The following is a 14455-nucleotide window of genomic DNA, read 5'->3' as shown; positions in this document are numbered from 1 at the left end:
CAGGAGGAGCTGGCGCTCCTCCCTGGACCTCACTGTGCGGTGCTGGACTGAGCCCCACTGGCCCTTGCCTCCTCCCTGCCAAAATAGAAGTCAAACTACACCTATACCCAAGAGTCTCACCCATGTCCTGGAGCCCTGATTCTCTCCCTCCCAACCCCCCGTCCCCATGCTCGACCCTGGAGTTTTTCTAGCATGTTGAGAGAGGCCTCAGAAAGAAAAAGGCTGAGAACCCTTGGTCTGGACTAGTTTCTTAGCTTTCTGACTGGCAAAGTCTTCCCTTGATTCCATCATGGATGGAAATCCTTACTGGTTTCTAATATTGATCGTGCACTTTCCAGATATTATTAGAAATGACTAGTGGTGAACCTTATTTAGTGTATGCATCCCTCAAGGCATGCTGTTATAGCTCAGTTTAAGCAATGGATTAACGCTGGGTATTTTGTCCCACTGATGCAGCCATCCTATGGAAACCTTAATCTGTAAATAGGATCCTTGAAAGGTCAATTCAATGCTATTTGTCAGGTACACACAATGTCCAAATAACTGAAGTGTTGAGTGTTCTCAGTTTTGTTTCCTTAGACACTAACTAATTAGGCCTATTTATGAGCAAAAGATCTATTCCAGTATTGGTTGTTACTGCGCATTCCTAACTATTGTTTAGTAGGATTATCACTTGAGGACAATGTCCAGGCTCATGCAATAGTTCGTCAGCGATGATAGCAGCTGTTGGGTTAGTCACAAAATACTAAGTTTTTGCAGAGTAGCTACTATAATTGTAGTTCATTATATTTAATTTTTGTATTTATAGAATAGGTACCTAATAGCTTTTATAAATCTGAAGAAATAAATTAAAATACATAGTACAAAATAAAAAATAACTGCACATCACACCTTTTTAGCATTCCCTGAAGTTTAGAAGTCTGAACTGTGGATTGCTCAGCTTCACACATGGAAAGCAATATCTGGATTGTCCAGGGAGGAGAAAAAATCAGAGACCTGAATAATGAGGTGAGAGATCCTCTTCTAGTCTTGAAACACTGGGGTCTGTCAATCAAGGCTACGTATATCCAAGGCAAAAACAACAAACAAAGTGTTTACTGGAAGCAAGGGAGTGAGAACTAAGTCAAATGGTCTTAAAAATTAAGTTAACAGTTATGATGTCCCTCTTCCTTCTCCCCCTCCTGTCAGGGTAGACCTCTTCTTCGTTTGCATGTTGGATCAGATACCGAAGAGGTGGAACTTAGGGCTTGACTACACTGGCACTTTACAGCGCTGCAACTTTCGCGCTCAGGGGTGTGAAAAAGCACCCACCTGAGTGCTGCAAGATATAGCGCTGTAAAGCCTCAGTGTAATCAGTGCCGCAGTGCTGGGAGCGCGGCTCCCAGCGCTGCAAGCTTCACCTGTAAGGGATGTGGTTTACGTGCAGCGCTGGGAGAGCTCTCTCCCAGTGCTGGCGCTTCGACCACACTCTCACTTCGCTTTGAAATTTTAAGTGTAGCCATACCCTTTTTTTCTTGATCACCCAGGTAGGGAGAGCGGATGCACTATTTTAGGTCTGTTGGCTTACTTTCTTTTACCAGATTACCCTACAAGATAAATTGGGGCCAAGTAATGGTAATATTTATTATCCCACAGTGGTCCAGCTGCCTGTGTTTCCCTAGGGTTCTTCAAATGATTCCTTGTCACCTTGGACCCCCTCTGTCTTTCAAGATCTATTTTTCCCCTCTTATGAATTATTTTAAATCTCAAAATTAATATTGCACTGACAATACTTAATACAGGCTAACAGTGACAAATGCTCTAAGGCTTGTTTCCTTAGAGTTCTCATCTTTTATATGCTAACCATCCACATCATTATTTCAGGTTGTGTGAGATACACTATTAAGCTGCCAAAGACTTTGGTCACAGTGAAGTTATGGATGTGTCAACCTGTGTCTGTATCAATGGTGAGCTTTAAATAAAGCTGTTCTGTGGCTGCATCAGTGCATTCTTCTGCAATTAAACACAACTGGAAAGGATTTCAAAATTTCACGTGCTTACAAAGCTATCAAGTTTCTTGTCTTAGCTGTGAAATACATCAGTGACCTCTCTAGATCAGTGCAATACCACATCTCTTCACAGTATTCTTGATAAACCTTTAAACTATATTACATGTTTGAAATTACTGCAGGAGAGTATCATCTCATCTGGAGAGCTCTGTAGCAGAAAACATCAATATGGAACTGTTTAAAAGCAGCCTCACCATTATCTGGCCTATTTGAGGCCCATGGCAGCTTAGTACAACTGCTGATGAGTTTTCTAAGCAATCTAGTTTTGATGCTCAGGGAATTACTACTAGAAAACTCCCCTTTAGTTTTCATTAGCATTAAATTCATGAATGCCTCCCTTTCTATTCACTCTGCTACCTGCCATCTTTTGTTGTGACAGGATAATCTAAGCTTTGCCTGTTGGGTATGAATAACAGGACTGTCTGAGACAGAACTTGTATGATCTTAATCAGGGCCTGTAAAACTTACCCAACTTCTAGCCTATGGACTAAGCCTAGGAGTCATACTACAAAATACTTGTGCTGTCGTGTCCAAAGATGCCTGGTAATTTTAAATAGATAAAACAGCTGTGTATTACTTACTGTGTGGCATATCTAATTAAGTTGATTGATACATCCCCTCCTCCCCAAAATGTGCCTTATCATGTCTCTTGCCTTTGTTATACTTGTTCTCTTACTGACTTCACTGTTTTCTGCAGTTCATCACTTTTGTCTTTCCTTTCTTACACTGTTGTAGAGCTCCTCCCCTGTATCTTTGCTCTCCCCCCTGCTCCTCCACACACTCCTTTGAATTACCACATCAATCTCTTTCCTCATACTCTGGTCTAAACTTTACATAACTAGCCTCGCACTGATACAGAAAGTGGAGGGAATCCATATGAGAGAAGCTGGAATTCCTCCAAGAGAACTGACCCTGGATCTTGCATGGGGGAAGGGTTTCCATCTTTTGTATTGGACTCTGGCTATTAGATGTCTGATAAATTTGAACTCCCTCCTCCAACCTTCTTTGGCTACAGGGGGAAAAAAAAGTATTCTTTTCCATGACACAGCCTTCACAGTGCTGTAGGCCTTGTGTAACCAGTTTCATGGCCATGGAACCATTTTTGAGCAAAATACGACAGCTAAGGGTATGCACAATTCCCTGGATCCTAATGTTCCATAGACTCGGGGTATTAGTAGCCAGGGTCCTGTGTCCCCCAGTTTTTCTGTCTGAATAGTTGTATAACTAACCTCTCATTTTCTCCATTATGTTAATTTTCATAAAATAACTGAACTGTCCAGAAGTAGCTTAGGTATAATATACACACACACACACACACACACACACTCAAATCTTAGTTTAGCTTTGGTTTTTCTATTTTGTGGCATCTGTTTGTTGGCTCTACCTTGATCAGTCTGATGGATCCAGCTAAGATAATGAGGTTTCAAAGGTTTCGCTTGTTCTGCTGTGTGTTCTGCTTCAGGTGACATGAAAATGCCTCTTGTGCCTCATGTAGCTGGTCCCACTCTTACCACTGTTGTACCTGTTGAAAGGGCTGCACAGCTGTTGGGAGCCTTTTCTGCACTAGGTCCCCTGTTCATGCTACTATTGATTCAGCTCAGGTGGTGATGACTGGTGCCAAATGTCTTGGAAAATAACATAGGGTAGACATAGGGTACAGACTTTGTTTTATTTCTCATCCTTGCCAGATAACTTCACTAAGAGGAATCTATATCCCTGTTCTGAATTGGGTAGGCTTGCTTTCAGACGGAGCTGGGGAAATGGTAGACACAATTGAGATCACAAACACCATGGTTTAAATAGCTTGAATTTGAGTAAGGCATTGCATTTCTAATTTAGGGCTTGGCTACACTCGAAACTCCAAAGCACTGCTGCAGGAGCGCCCCGGCGGCAGCACTTTGAAGTGCGAGTGTGGTCGCGGCGCCAGCGCTGGGAGAGAGCTCTGCCAGCGCTGCACGTACTCCACCTCCCCATGAGGATTAGCGTGCAGTGCTGGGAGCCGCGCTTCCAATGCTGGGGCACTGTTTACACTGGCGCTTTACAGCGCTGTAACTTGCGCTCGGGGGTGTGTTTTTTCACACCCCTGAGCGAAAAAGTTGCAGTGCTGTAAAGCGCCAGTGTAGCCAAGGCCTTAGAAGTGGTTACTATAACCTCAGCAGAGGGAATTTCATTTGTTTTAAGGGTTTTGTTTCTAAAAAGAAATCTACTAATGGGCAGGATACTTAACTTTAAGTATTTCATCAAATACTAATTGGGATTTTGGGGAGCACTTCCTTGGTGAGAGGAGAGTTGAATATTGTTAGTCTGGAATTGGAATCTTTATAGTTACAGGGACGTGATCCACATGAAAACTGGCTGTAGATAGGGGACTTAGTGGCCATCTGAATTCTTCCAACTGAAAGATTGGAGGGAATATTTTTCTGTTTACTTTTTGCAGTTGTCAGCTCTCTGTGCATAGTCAGTTTTATTGTTACCCTTCAGTCAGTTTGTGCCTTGCTGGGAAAGCCCATCTAAATAGTGGAGCAGAAAAATCCATGATACGTTCTTATTTTAAAGATAAACTTGAAAGACATTTTGACTAGAATGCCTTATGAAAAATGAACTTTGTCAAAGTAACTTTTGTGTGTATCCTTTTAGGTACTTAAGAACACAAGTGGTGTGCTTTGCTTGCATATTAATCTTGTCTAATTCTTTCCAGTCCTCATTCACCTTCATAAACAAGCGCACCCACTCTTCAGAATAGCAGAATAAAAGTTGATGTATAGCATATTAGAATATTAATGTACTTGACTGAGCAGGATTTTTTTGGTTGGGTGAAATCTCCATTTTTTTTACAAAGGCTGAAAAAGTGATACTTTTTCATAAATATTGTCTGACATTCAAGATAACTAATACTAGTGGTAGCTCCAGCTTTTCTGTGACTTCGGGGAGCTGACAGCTGACATAATACAGAATACAGAAGTGGGCTGCCTTATCTGCCACCTTCCCAACAGGTTGCATTCCATACATTTCCTAGCAGCTGCCTCTCATACACTGCTGCTTTGACTTGTGGCGGGGAAGTGTTTGAAGACTGATACTTTGACATTAAATAGTTATTGGTTTCCCTTCCTGATAAATAAGCATGATAACAAATAAATGTTCGTTTGTCTTTGTATGACTGTACAATAAATATCCTTCTTGTGTGCAAGTTACTGGCAGTAGCTGGGGAGGTAAATATAGTAGGGAGGTGAACATGTTGAGCAATCTAAATCTGCAAGAGTAAGGCTAGGTATTAATTTAATCTAAACTTGATCTGAAAAACACCTGTAATGAAAGCAATGAATCTCAGTAGCATTTCCGGACTTGAGCTAAATCTTTAAAAAAAAAAAAAAAAAAAAAAAAAAAAAAAAAAAAATTTACAAAGAGCATTTTGTACATCAAGAACTAGTCTTAGTTACTGTTTTCCCAACGGGGAGAGGGGTAAGTAAGGGTTAGTATGGGGTCTGCCTAGTTAAGTCGGGGCCCCACTATTTGATCCCTAGCTGAAAAAGGGTTTGTATGCATTATGATGGATTTTAAGTGTTTTGTCTGAGCCTTAACAGGGTGTCAAGCTTTTATTAAGATTTCCTTTTCTACTAGACTAAAGATTCCTAACATTTTGTGCCCACTTAATTCTAAATTTCTCCACCATGTATAATGTTGAGATGGACAAGCCTCCTCTTGTTCAGAAGAACATAAGAATGGCCATACTGGGTCAGACCAGAAGTCCATCTAGCCCAGTATCCTGTCTGCCAACAGTGGCCAATGCCAGGTGCACCAGAGGGAGTGAACCTAACAGGTGGTAATCAAGTGATCTCTCTCCTGCCATCCATCTGCACCCTCTGACAAACAGAGGCTAGGTACACCATTCCTTACCCATCCTGGCTGATAGCCATTGATGGACTTAACCTCGATGAATGTATCCAGTTCTCTTTTAAACCCTGTTATAGTCCTAGCCTTTACAACCTCCTTAGGCAAGGCGTTCCACAGGTTGACTATGCACTGTGTGAAGAACTTCCTTTTATTTGTTTTAAACCTGCTGCCTATTAATTTCATTTGGTGACCCCTAGTTCTTGTATTATAGGAACAAGTCAATAACTTTTTTCCTTATTCACTTTCTCCACACCACTCATGATTTTATATACCTCTATCATATCCCTCCCTTAGTCTCCTCTTTTCCAGGCTGAAAAGTCCTAGCCTCTTTAATCTCTCCTCATGTGGGCCCTGTTCCAAACCCCTAGTCATTTTAGTTGCCCTTCTCTGAACCTTTTCTAATGCCAGTATATCTTTTCTGAGATGAGGAGACCACATCTGTACGCAGTATTCAAGATGTGGGCATACCATGGATTTATATAAGGGCAAAAAGATATTCTCTCATTCTCTTTCCCTCTTTGCATCATTCCTAACATCCTGTTTGCTTTTTTGACTGCCGCTGCCCGCTTCATGGACAACCTTCAGAGAACTATCCACGATGCCTCCAAGAGCTTTCCTAATTCGTTGCAGCTAAATTAGCCCCCATCATATTGTATGTATAGTTGGGGTTAGTGTTTTCTAATGTGTTACATTTATCCACATTAAATTTCATTTGCCATTTTGTTGCCCAATCACTTAGTTTTGTGAGATTTTTTTGAAGTTCTTCAGTCTTCTTTGATCTTTACTTAACTAGAAGAAACTACAGTCTTTTACCAACAGAGATCCTGGCTCCCCTCACCTGCCAGGAGATGTAAGGCCTGCAGAAAAGTAATCCTATAACCTGCTACTGTCTCCCATTCCATTGGATGTGTTTGAGTATGGGGAAGAGGCAGCCGATGGGCCTGTTTCCCCTAATAAATTGGAAGGGGAAATACAGTTGCTTGCCTTCCCACATCTCTCCAGCACCTTTGCCACCTGGGTTTTTGTTTATCTCCATGTCATCTCTTTGGAGGAGGCAGGACTGCAGCTGCTCCAAGGACTGAAAGGTGGTAGAAGGTTGAGTGAGGCTGCTTTCTTGTCTCATCTGTCTGCTTTGGCAGAGCTGAGAAGCTGTTGCACTCAGCAGCAGGGGTAGTGATTTCTAGAGCCAGAAAGAAGTGCCACAAATCTTGTTTTCAACCCTCCACCCCCATGCTCCCCAATTGTTCATCCTCTTGGGAACCAGGAAGTGGGTGGGCTAGGTAGAGTGGTCTCCCAGTGCTTTACAGGGAAGATCCACAGGGCCTGGAAACCAAATAATTCCAGGGGACAACTAATGAGATAACAGGGATGGGAGTGAGGTCTAAGGGTCAAACAAAGGGAACCTGACAGGGACACAGAGCAGAGAATCCCAGATAGCGTCCACTGCTCTTCGAAGGCATCAGGGGAGCCAGGATAGGGGTAAACGGTGCCAAGTACACGCCTGTGCTCATGGCCCCATGAAGGAGCTGCCAACTGATATCCCTGGCGGGCCTTGGGACCAGGGCGGAGCATAGGCTGTCCCACTGGGGCGCCTCACCCTCTAGAGGTGGCAGGAGGTCCCGCCACTTTGTGTTCGGGCAGGATGTGAGGGTGAAGAAATGAAGGGTGTGGAGCACGAGCGTGTATAGATGTTTCCTTGGAGCGGTCTGGAAGCGGACTGGCTGTAGATTGTGCAGCTGGCTCATGGTGAAGGGGCGGGTGGGCCGGTTGGGTCCACGGGACAGGGGTCTGATGAAAAGGTCTGGAGGGTGGGCGGGGCGTGCCCTCTAGCAGGACCTAGTCGAGGTAGGCCCGAGCAGCAGGTTGCAAAGTGTCCCTCACCTTCTGAAGTACACGCTGGGGAGTACAAGGCCTGGAGAGCCCCATGCACTCAGCGAGCTTCGGGGATCCAGTCAGTCTCCCCGGTTGTAGTCCAGGAGGTCTCCAACTCTGACTTCTGCCAGGACCAACCTCTGGTGCACTGAGGGGGACTCTGCCACCTGCACATGGAGCTGGGGGTTGTGTAGCAGGGGCTCTGCGAGGAGATCTACTTTGTCGGTGGCTGCCACAGACCTTATTGATGAGAACAGCTTCTAGGTCCGGAGGAGGTCCTGGTAGAAGACCAGCATCCTGGAGAGGTCTTATGGAAGATCGCTCGGATGGACATAAAGGAACTGCTGGTTGTATCTGAGCGCTCAGAAGCGGCACAGGAAGGTGTGTGCCAGTATTGTCCACTCCGGACTACCTGCTCCATACAGAAGCCTCCGCAGGGCCTGGAGGCAGAAGACATGGACCTGAGTGTGTAGGCACTTCAGGGGCAGGTGGAGGACCCCTGCGGAGACCCAGTGCAGTCCTAGCACAAATCACTGTCTAGAGGTGGGCCAGGAAGCCTGGGCTGGAACCAGGGTGTTGAGTTGGTACCAGAGCATGGACAGGACTAGTTGATTGCGCACCAGTGCCCTCCGTTGGAGGGAGAGGCACCGGAGTAGTCCTGTCCATTTCCGGAGACACTCTGTCACCCTGCCTGTCAAACTGTACCAGTTTTCTGGCAGAGATGGATGTGTGACAGAAAGGTAAACGCTGAGAGAGAGCAGCGGACCTGTGCTCTGCCAGATGGCCTGAAGCGCAGGTGGGAGGGAGCTCGCCTGCCACCCATCCGTGACCACCAGGCCAGTGCTCTTGACCCAGTCAACTGGGTCGAGGAGGCTGCTGAGTAGATGGCCTGGCAAGCCTCCACCCCTGCCAAGTCACCCGGGTCCTGGACCACGAGGAGCATATCATTGGCATGTGCCGACAAGACCAGCCGCAGCTCGGGCTCTCGCAGCACCAACCCCGTCAACCTCCTGCGGAGGAGGCAGAGAAGGGCTCGATCACCGGAGCGTACAGCTGGCCTGAGAGGAGGCACTCCTGTTATACTCCTTGCCCGAAGCTGACCGGTCCAGTCAGGGTCCAGTTGAGCCTGACCAGACACTCTGCGGAAGCATAGAGCACCTGGAGAAAACGCACAAACTGAGGTTCAAAGGCAAATGCTCGCAGAGTGTCCAGGAGATACCCGTGGTCCACCCTGTCGGACATCTTCTCCTGATCCAGGGACAGGAGAGTGAACGACAGCCCATCCCTACACCCAAGCTTCAAGAGGTCCTGGACCAGTTACAGATTGTCGAATATGGTGAGACCCGGGACGGTGTAGATCTGGTCTGGGTGGACCACGTCCGCCAGCACGGACCCTGGCCGCAGCGAGTTGGCCTTGGCTACGATTTTGTAGTCGTCACTGAGGAGCGAGACGGGATGCCAGTTCCTTAAGTCGTGGAGGTCCCCAATTGTTCTTGTCATGCATATCGAGTTATCCAGGTCTAGCACTGGCACACAACAGAAAATTTAGGATTATCTCAAGAAAATGGGGACTGTTCAGAGTGGTAGGACCATCTAATTAAGCCAGTGTTAGAAAATAGGAACCTGCAGTTTTGAAACCTAAGACCTTCTGGAAAACATATTTCATGTAATTAGTTACAGGTAGTTTGTGTACATTCCCTGAGTTACTAAGTCTGTGGCACTGAAGAAAATAATAAATGGGTGCTCGCCTTGTTTATATTTATGGATGTATATTAACCTTGCTAGCACTAGCTATGCAGGTGTTACAAATGGAAGGAAGGGATGATATTGAAGTTTTGAGGGTCGCTCGTGAATTTATTTCCTGCAGCCAGAAGAGTTTAAGAAACTGTAGTCCAATATAAACATCTTTGCAGGCTGGACAAATAAGGTATAAAGGATTAATAAAATGAGTTTACTTTTGTTGGCTTGAATGTCCTTTTCGTGTAAGATCTTGTGTCTCAGATGAATACCTACCACCTGTTGCCAGCCTGTGTAATGAGTAGACTCAGCTGATGGAAGATATAAATGTATTCATTGTTCTCATTGCAGTTGTGCTCGTGTCAGTGGAGGCACATGTTAAGTACATAAATTGATCCGCTGCAAAGGAGAGAAAACAGAACTGTAGGAAAAACATTTTTGGTAACGACAAAATAGACAGTTAAAAAAATATTGGGCATGTCCATGTAAAAGGGTTAAATCTTTTTCTACACATGTAGGGACTTACTGATAGTGTTCTCAGCTGTGTGTGGGGAATAGATGGGGCTGGTACCCCAGCTTTAAGATTGCCTGACAGTGCACCTTAGGCTCAGTTTTCAGTTGCATAAAATTTTTGAAAATTTCAGTCCAAATGGTTAAAGCTTGGTAATATTGGGTGTCTGCCTCAGGCGGTGGCTGCTTTTTTTTCTTGGAAGCTTCAGCCAATATGATTGAGCCATTTTCCAGAGCAAGGTGAAGGGGAGATGTTGATCTTGCCATTTAAAAAAACAAAAAACCCCAGAACTTCTTGATATCTTTTCCCTTGAAAAAAATCTAGTGCCTCTGTGCTTTGGAGTCATGATCTGGGATGTGCCTTTTGTTCCTGTAAAATTCTGCCCAAATTTGGCAAAGATATGAGCCTTTGGGGGAAAAAATCTGTTTGCACATGCTCATTAGAGACCTAGTTTGGCAATTAAAATATTCAAAGATTGAATCCTCATTGAGCATGTTCCATCCCCCAGAGCAGCTAAGGCATGCTCAGATTCTCAGACTTTTCCTGCAGTTGCGGCTTTTGGATGCTGGGTGTTAGGTACTGAGCAGGGAGACTCCTATGCTCTGTTACCATGCTGCTGGTGCCCAGGCAGCATGGAGAAGGAAACCACCTGAACTGAATATAATGGGGGTGAAAGCTGGACTGAGGAGGGGCGCTAGAGTGGGATAAGGAGCCTAGTGAGATTGGACTTGGAGGTGGTGGCGGAGAGGGGAAGACACACTGACTGGATATTGGGAATGATGGGGAAATGGACTGAGTCTGGATGGGAAAGAAGAATGGGACTGAGAGCCGGGGAAGGGGAGGCTGAGACTGCAGTCTTGTTGCTCAGCTAGTCCTGTGAGGGTTGTGTAGTGAAGGAAGCTGTTGAGGCAGGAGTCCTAGAAACATTTGGTTTTTTTCCCCACAAGTTGTAAAGTGCATAGTAAATGAGGTAGAAAGTTGCAGGAAGAGAAAGGATGGTCTCATGATTAATGCAGTTGAATGTTGCCTTGAATAATTGAATTCTGTCCCTAGTATTTATGAATTTCCTAGTTTATAATCTTTAGTAATAACTGTGAATGTTACATGAGTCATTTGAGGTTACGTTCTTTGATATAAAATAACTTGTGATAAAATACTGGTATGTCAACACAGATAATATCTTTTTGGTCATCTTAATTGTTTTGCATTTATGATTGTCATTTTGTTAATGAGTTACATGTCCAATTTAAGATATTAGTAACTTGGGCATATGAACCACTATTGGTAACTTACTACTTAAATGCTTGTATTCAATTTCATTAAATTTCTTTTAATCTAACTTACTATTCTGTTAGTATAGTTTCCCTGTGCTTACATAGCAAAGGTACAAGTTATGCTTTTTAATACCTGTTGAGTTTACTCAGTATCTAGATTGTTTTGCTCTCAGTATTGTTTTTAAGGCAGTTTGTATTGATGACAACCTGAATACTTTGACTAATAGAATAGCCTGTCTAATACTCAGTACTATTTTACACATTACAGAGAAGGAAATGTGGTGTCTATATAAAGCATAAGCAGTATAATCCTTAAGAACTTTCCTATGATCTAACTGGGTTATTAAACCTTAAATTATGCTTGGACAGTAATGCTAACGTTTAATTTGGTATTTAATTTGCTAGGTATATGTAATAGGTAACTGCAAAGTTTAAAAAAAAAACTTTATCTGACACTTGCTAGTTTGAGGATTAAGACTACTGGTCAGGATTACAATACCTAAGATGCAATTTAAAGGAATAAAACATGTAATTTTTAAAACAACTTTTTACTATGGCTGGTCAAACAAGCAAAAATATCTGAACGTAATTGCCTGATTTCACCTGCATTAAACCACACAAATATAGTTGAAATAGTATTTGATCAGCTAAAAGGTTAGCTGAGCACCTGAGTGTATGTCAATTTTATTTTACTAATACAGTGAAAATTGTTTAATACAATTGCTGAATACCTGTCAGCCAGTGATATTTACTATATCTCTTGCTTTTGTTATACCTTGTTTCCTTTCCTGTTTTCACATCACTTTTTCCCGCCTATAATTGACTATGGCGCATTTTTTTACCCTTAAGTTAACTTGGACATTTTTAAGTTCTGTTCTTTACCAATATCCCTTTAGATTTTCACTCTGACTTCTCTCTGCCTCAAGTATCTTTTAGTTTATTCTGTCACTGCAGTCCAAACACCTCTGGGATGGTGGACTAAACCTACTAACCCGGATGGATAGCAGAGTTGGCAGGAGTGCGCAGAGGGTAAGAAGAATGGCAGCCTTCTGCTCTAGCAGCTGGGTAAGGGAAGGATGCTGAGACTAGTACCAAAGTACTGTCCCTTGGTCTTGCTTTCATGTGTCCTTGTCTGAGTCAGTCTTGAGCTAGCAAGCATTTGATAAACTCCCAAACCAAATCCTGTGTGGAGTGGTTCTCGAGTCTTCCGACCCCAGAGGATGTTCCATGCTACTAAAAGACTGGTGGTGGGAGTCTGTGCTACTCGACCATGCAGACTGTTTTTAGACTGCAATTCCCTTCTGTCTGTCTGCTTCCGCTCTTGGCTTTCCAAACAGCTCCAGAACAAAATTGACCTGATTGTCAGTTTCACAGTTTCCAACTGAATAGCAGCAGTGAAAACTGACAAGACTCTGATCAGTTTTCATGCTGTTACAGCTTGACATAGCTGTGAGCAAGAGCAGAGGAGTTAGAGCAGTGCGGCCCTTCAGGGTAATCTGATTGCTGGCTGTGAGATGTTTTGTGGATGTTGGCCATCTGCAGGCACGGCCCCCCACAGCTCCTAATGGCTGCGGTTCATTGTTCCCAGCCAATGGGAGCTGTGGGAAGTGGTGGTCAGCGTGTCCCTGTGGCCCGCTGCTTCTCACAACTCCCATTGGCTGGGAATGGTGAGCTGCAGCCACTGGGAGCTGCAGGGGGCTGTTCCTGCTGACCATCAATGTCAGCAAAATGTTTCTTGGCCCGCAATCAGATTATTTTGATGGGGCGCAGGTTGCTCACCCCTGAGTTAGAGCCATCTGTCTGAAGAGGACAGGTACATGGTTTCATTTTTGGAGGATGTTTTATTCAACGGTAAGGATTAGAAATTCATTTTTCTTTTACATTTAAGCTTTTATATTCTGCAAACCTTATCCCTGAAGAATGTTTCTTGTCCTAGAGAATAAAATTTGTCAAGCCTTTTGTAACTTGTATTTAACATGACAAAATTCAGACTTTAAAAATTTCTCAGCATCTCTCAGCTCCTGTTTTCAATTAGAACTGCTTGATGCAATGCACTTTTGAGAATCTGACCGTATAATTTCTGACTGAATAAACATATTTTTATTGGAGTCCATGGGAAAGATTTTTCAAAAATACAAGTGGCAGTTAAGTGCCTAAGGGTATGTCTACATCTATAGTTTTGCAGTGCTGGTTGTTACAGCTGTATTAGTACAGCTATATAGTGCCAGCGCTGCAGAGTGGCCACACTTACAGCAACCAGCGCTGCAAGTGGTGTTGATGTGGCCACGCTGCAGCGCTGTTGCACACCGCGGGGAAGGAGACCTGCTTGGAGGGGGGGTCGGGGAACGCCAGAGCACACCGCAGGGCTGGAGACCTGCTTGGAGGGGGGGTTGGGGAACGCCAGAGCACACCGCGGGGCTGGAGACCTGCTTGGAGGGGGGGTCGGGGAACGCCAGAGCACACCGTGGGGAAGGAGACCTGCTTGGAGGGGGGGTCGGAGAACGCCAGAGCAAACCGCGGGGAAGGAGACCTGCTTGGAGTGGGGGTCGGGGAACGCCAGAGCACACCGCGGGGAAGGAGACCTGGTTGGAGCGGGGGTCGAGGAACGCCAGCGCACACCGCGGGGAAGGAGACCTGCTTGGAGGGCGGTGGAGTTTGCTTAATTACCAGAGAGGCTTCCTCAGGTATGCTGGGATACCTGCTTATTCCACGGAGGTCAACAAAAACGCTGGTGAGTGTCTACACCTGATGACCAGCGCTGGTGATCCAGCGCTGGATCCTCTACACCCGAGGCACGACCGGGTGTACGGCCAGCGCTGCAAACAGGGAGTTGCAGCGCTGGTAATGCCCTGCAGGTGTGTACACATCCTAAGTTGCAGCGCTGTAACCCCCTCACCAGCGCTGCAACTTTGTAGTGTAGACAAGGCCTAAGACATTGACTATTTACTCCTGTAGCATAAATAAGCTTTTGTCCCTAACACTCAGCTGGGTCATCAGTCACTTTGGTTGTCTTTTTGAGAAATTTTGCACGATGACACACCACAGACATTGCAGTTCTATAGTGGTAGCCCTGGGGTGGAGGAGTTCCTCACGGGCAGACATTTACTCTGCTGTCTTCCAGA

The 14455-nt window shown here is 44.8% G+C and overlaps 1 protein-coding gene across 2 annotated transcripts in view; it reads left to right on the top strand.

Moving 5' to 3' along the window:
- The window catches only part of RRAS2 (RAS related 2), a 92583-nt gene that overhangs the window by 13684 nt on the left and 64444 nt on the right, over positions 1 to 14455 (top strand). The window contains exon 1 of one of the 2 annotated variants that reach the window (XM_030560447.1): positions 912 to 1008. The exons of the other annotated variant lie outside the window; for it this stretch is intronic. Coding sequence (XP_030416307.1) covers positions 949 to 1008 — 60 coding nt within the window. The 5' untranslated portion in view covers positions 912 to 948. Of the gene's footprint in view, positions 1 to 911; positions 1009 to 14455 lie in introns of those variants that run through there. 2 annotated transcript variants of the gene reach the window in all.

Source organism: Gopherus evgoodei, chromosome 4, assembly GCF_007399415.2.
Source record: "Gopherus evgoodei ecotype Sinaloan lineage chromosome 4, rGopEvg1_v1.p, whole genome shotgun sequence".
NCBI classification, from domain to species: Eukaryota; Metazoa; Chordata; order Testudines; family Testudinidae; genus Gopherus; species Gopherus evgoodei.
This window is presented reverse-complemented; position numbering and strand designations above follow the sequence as displayed.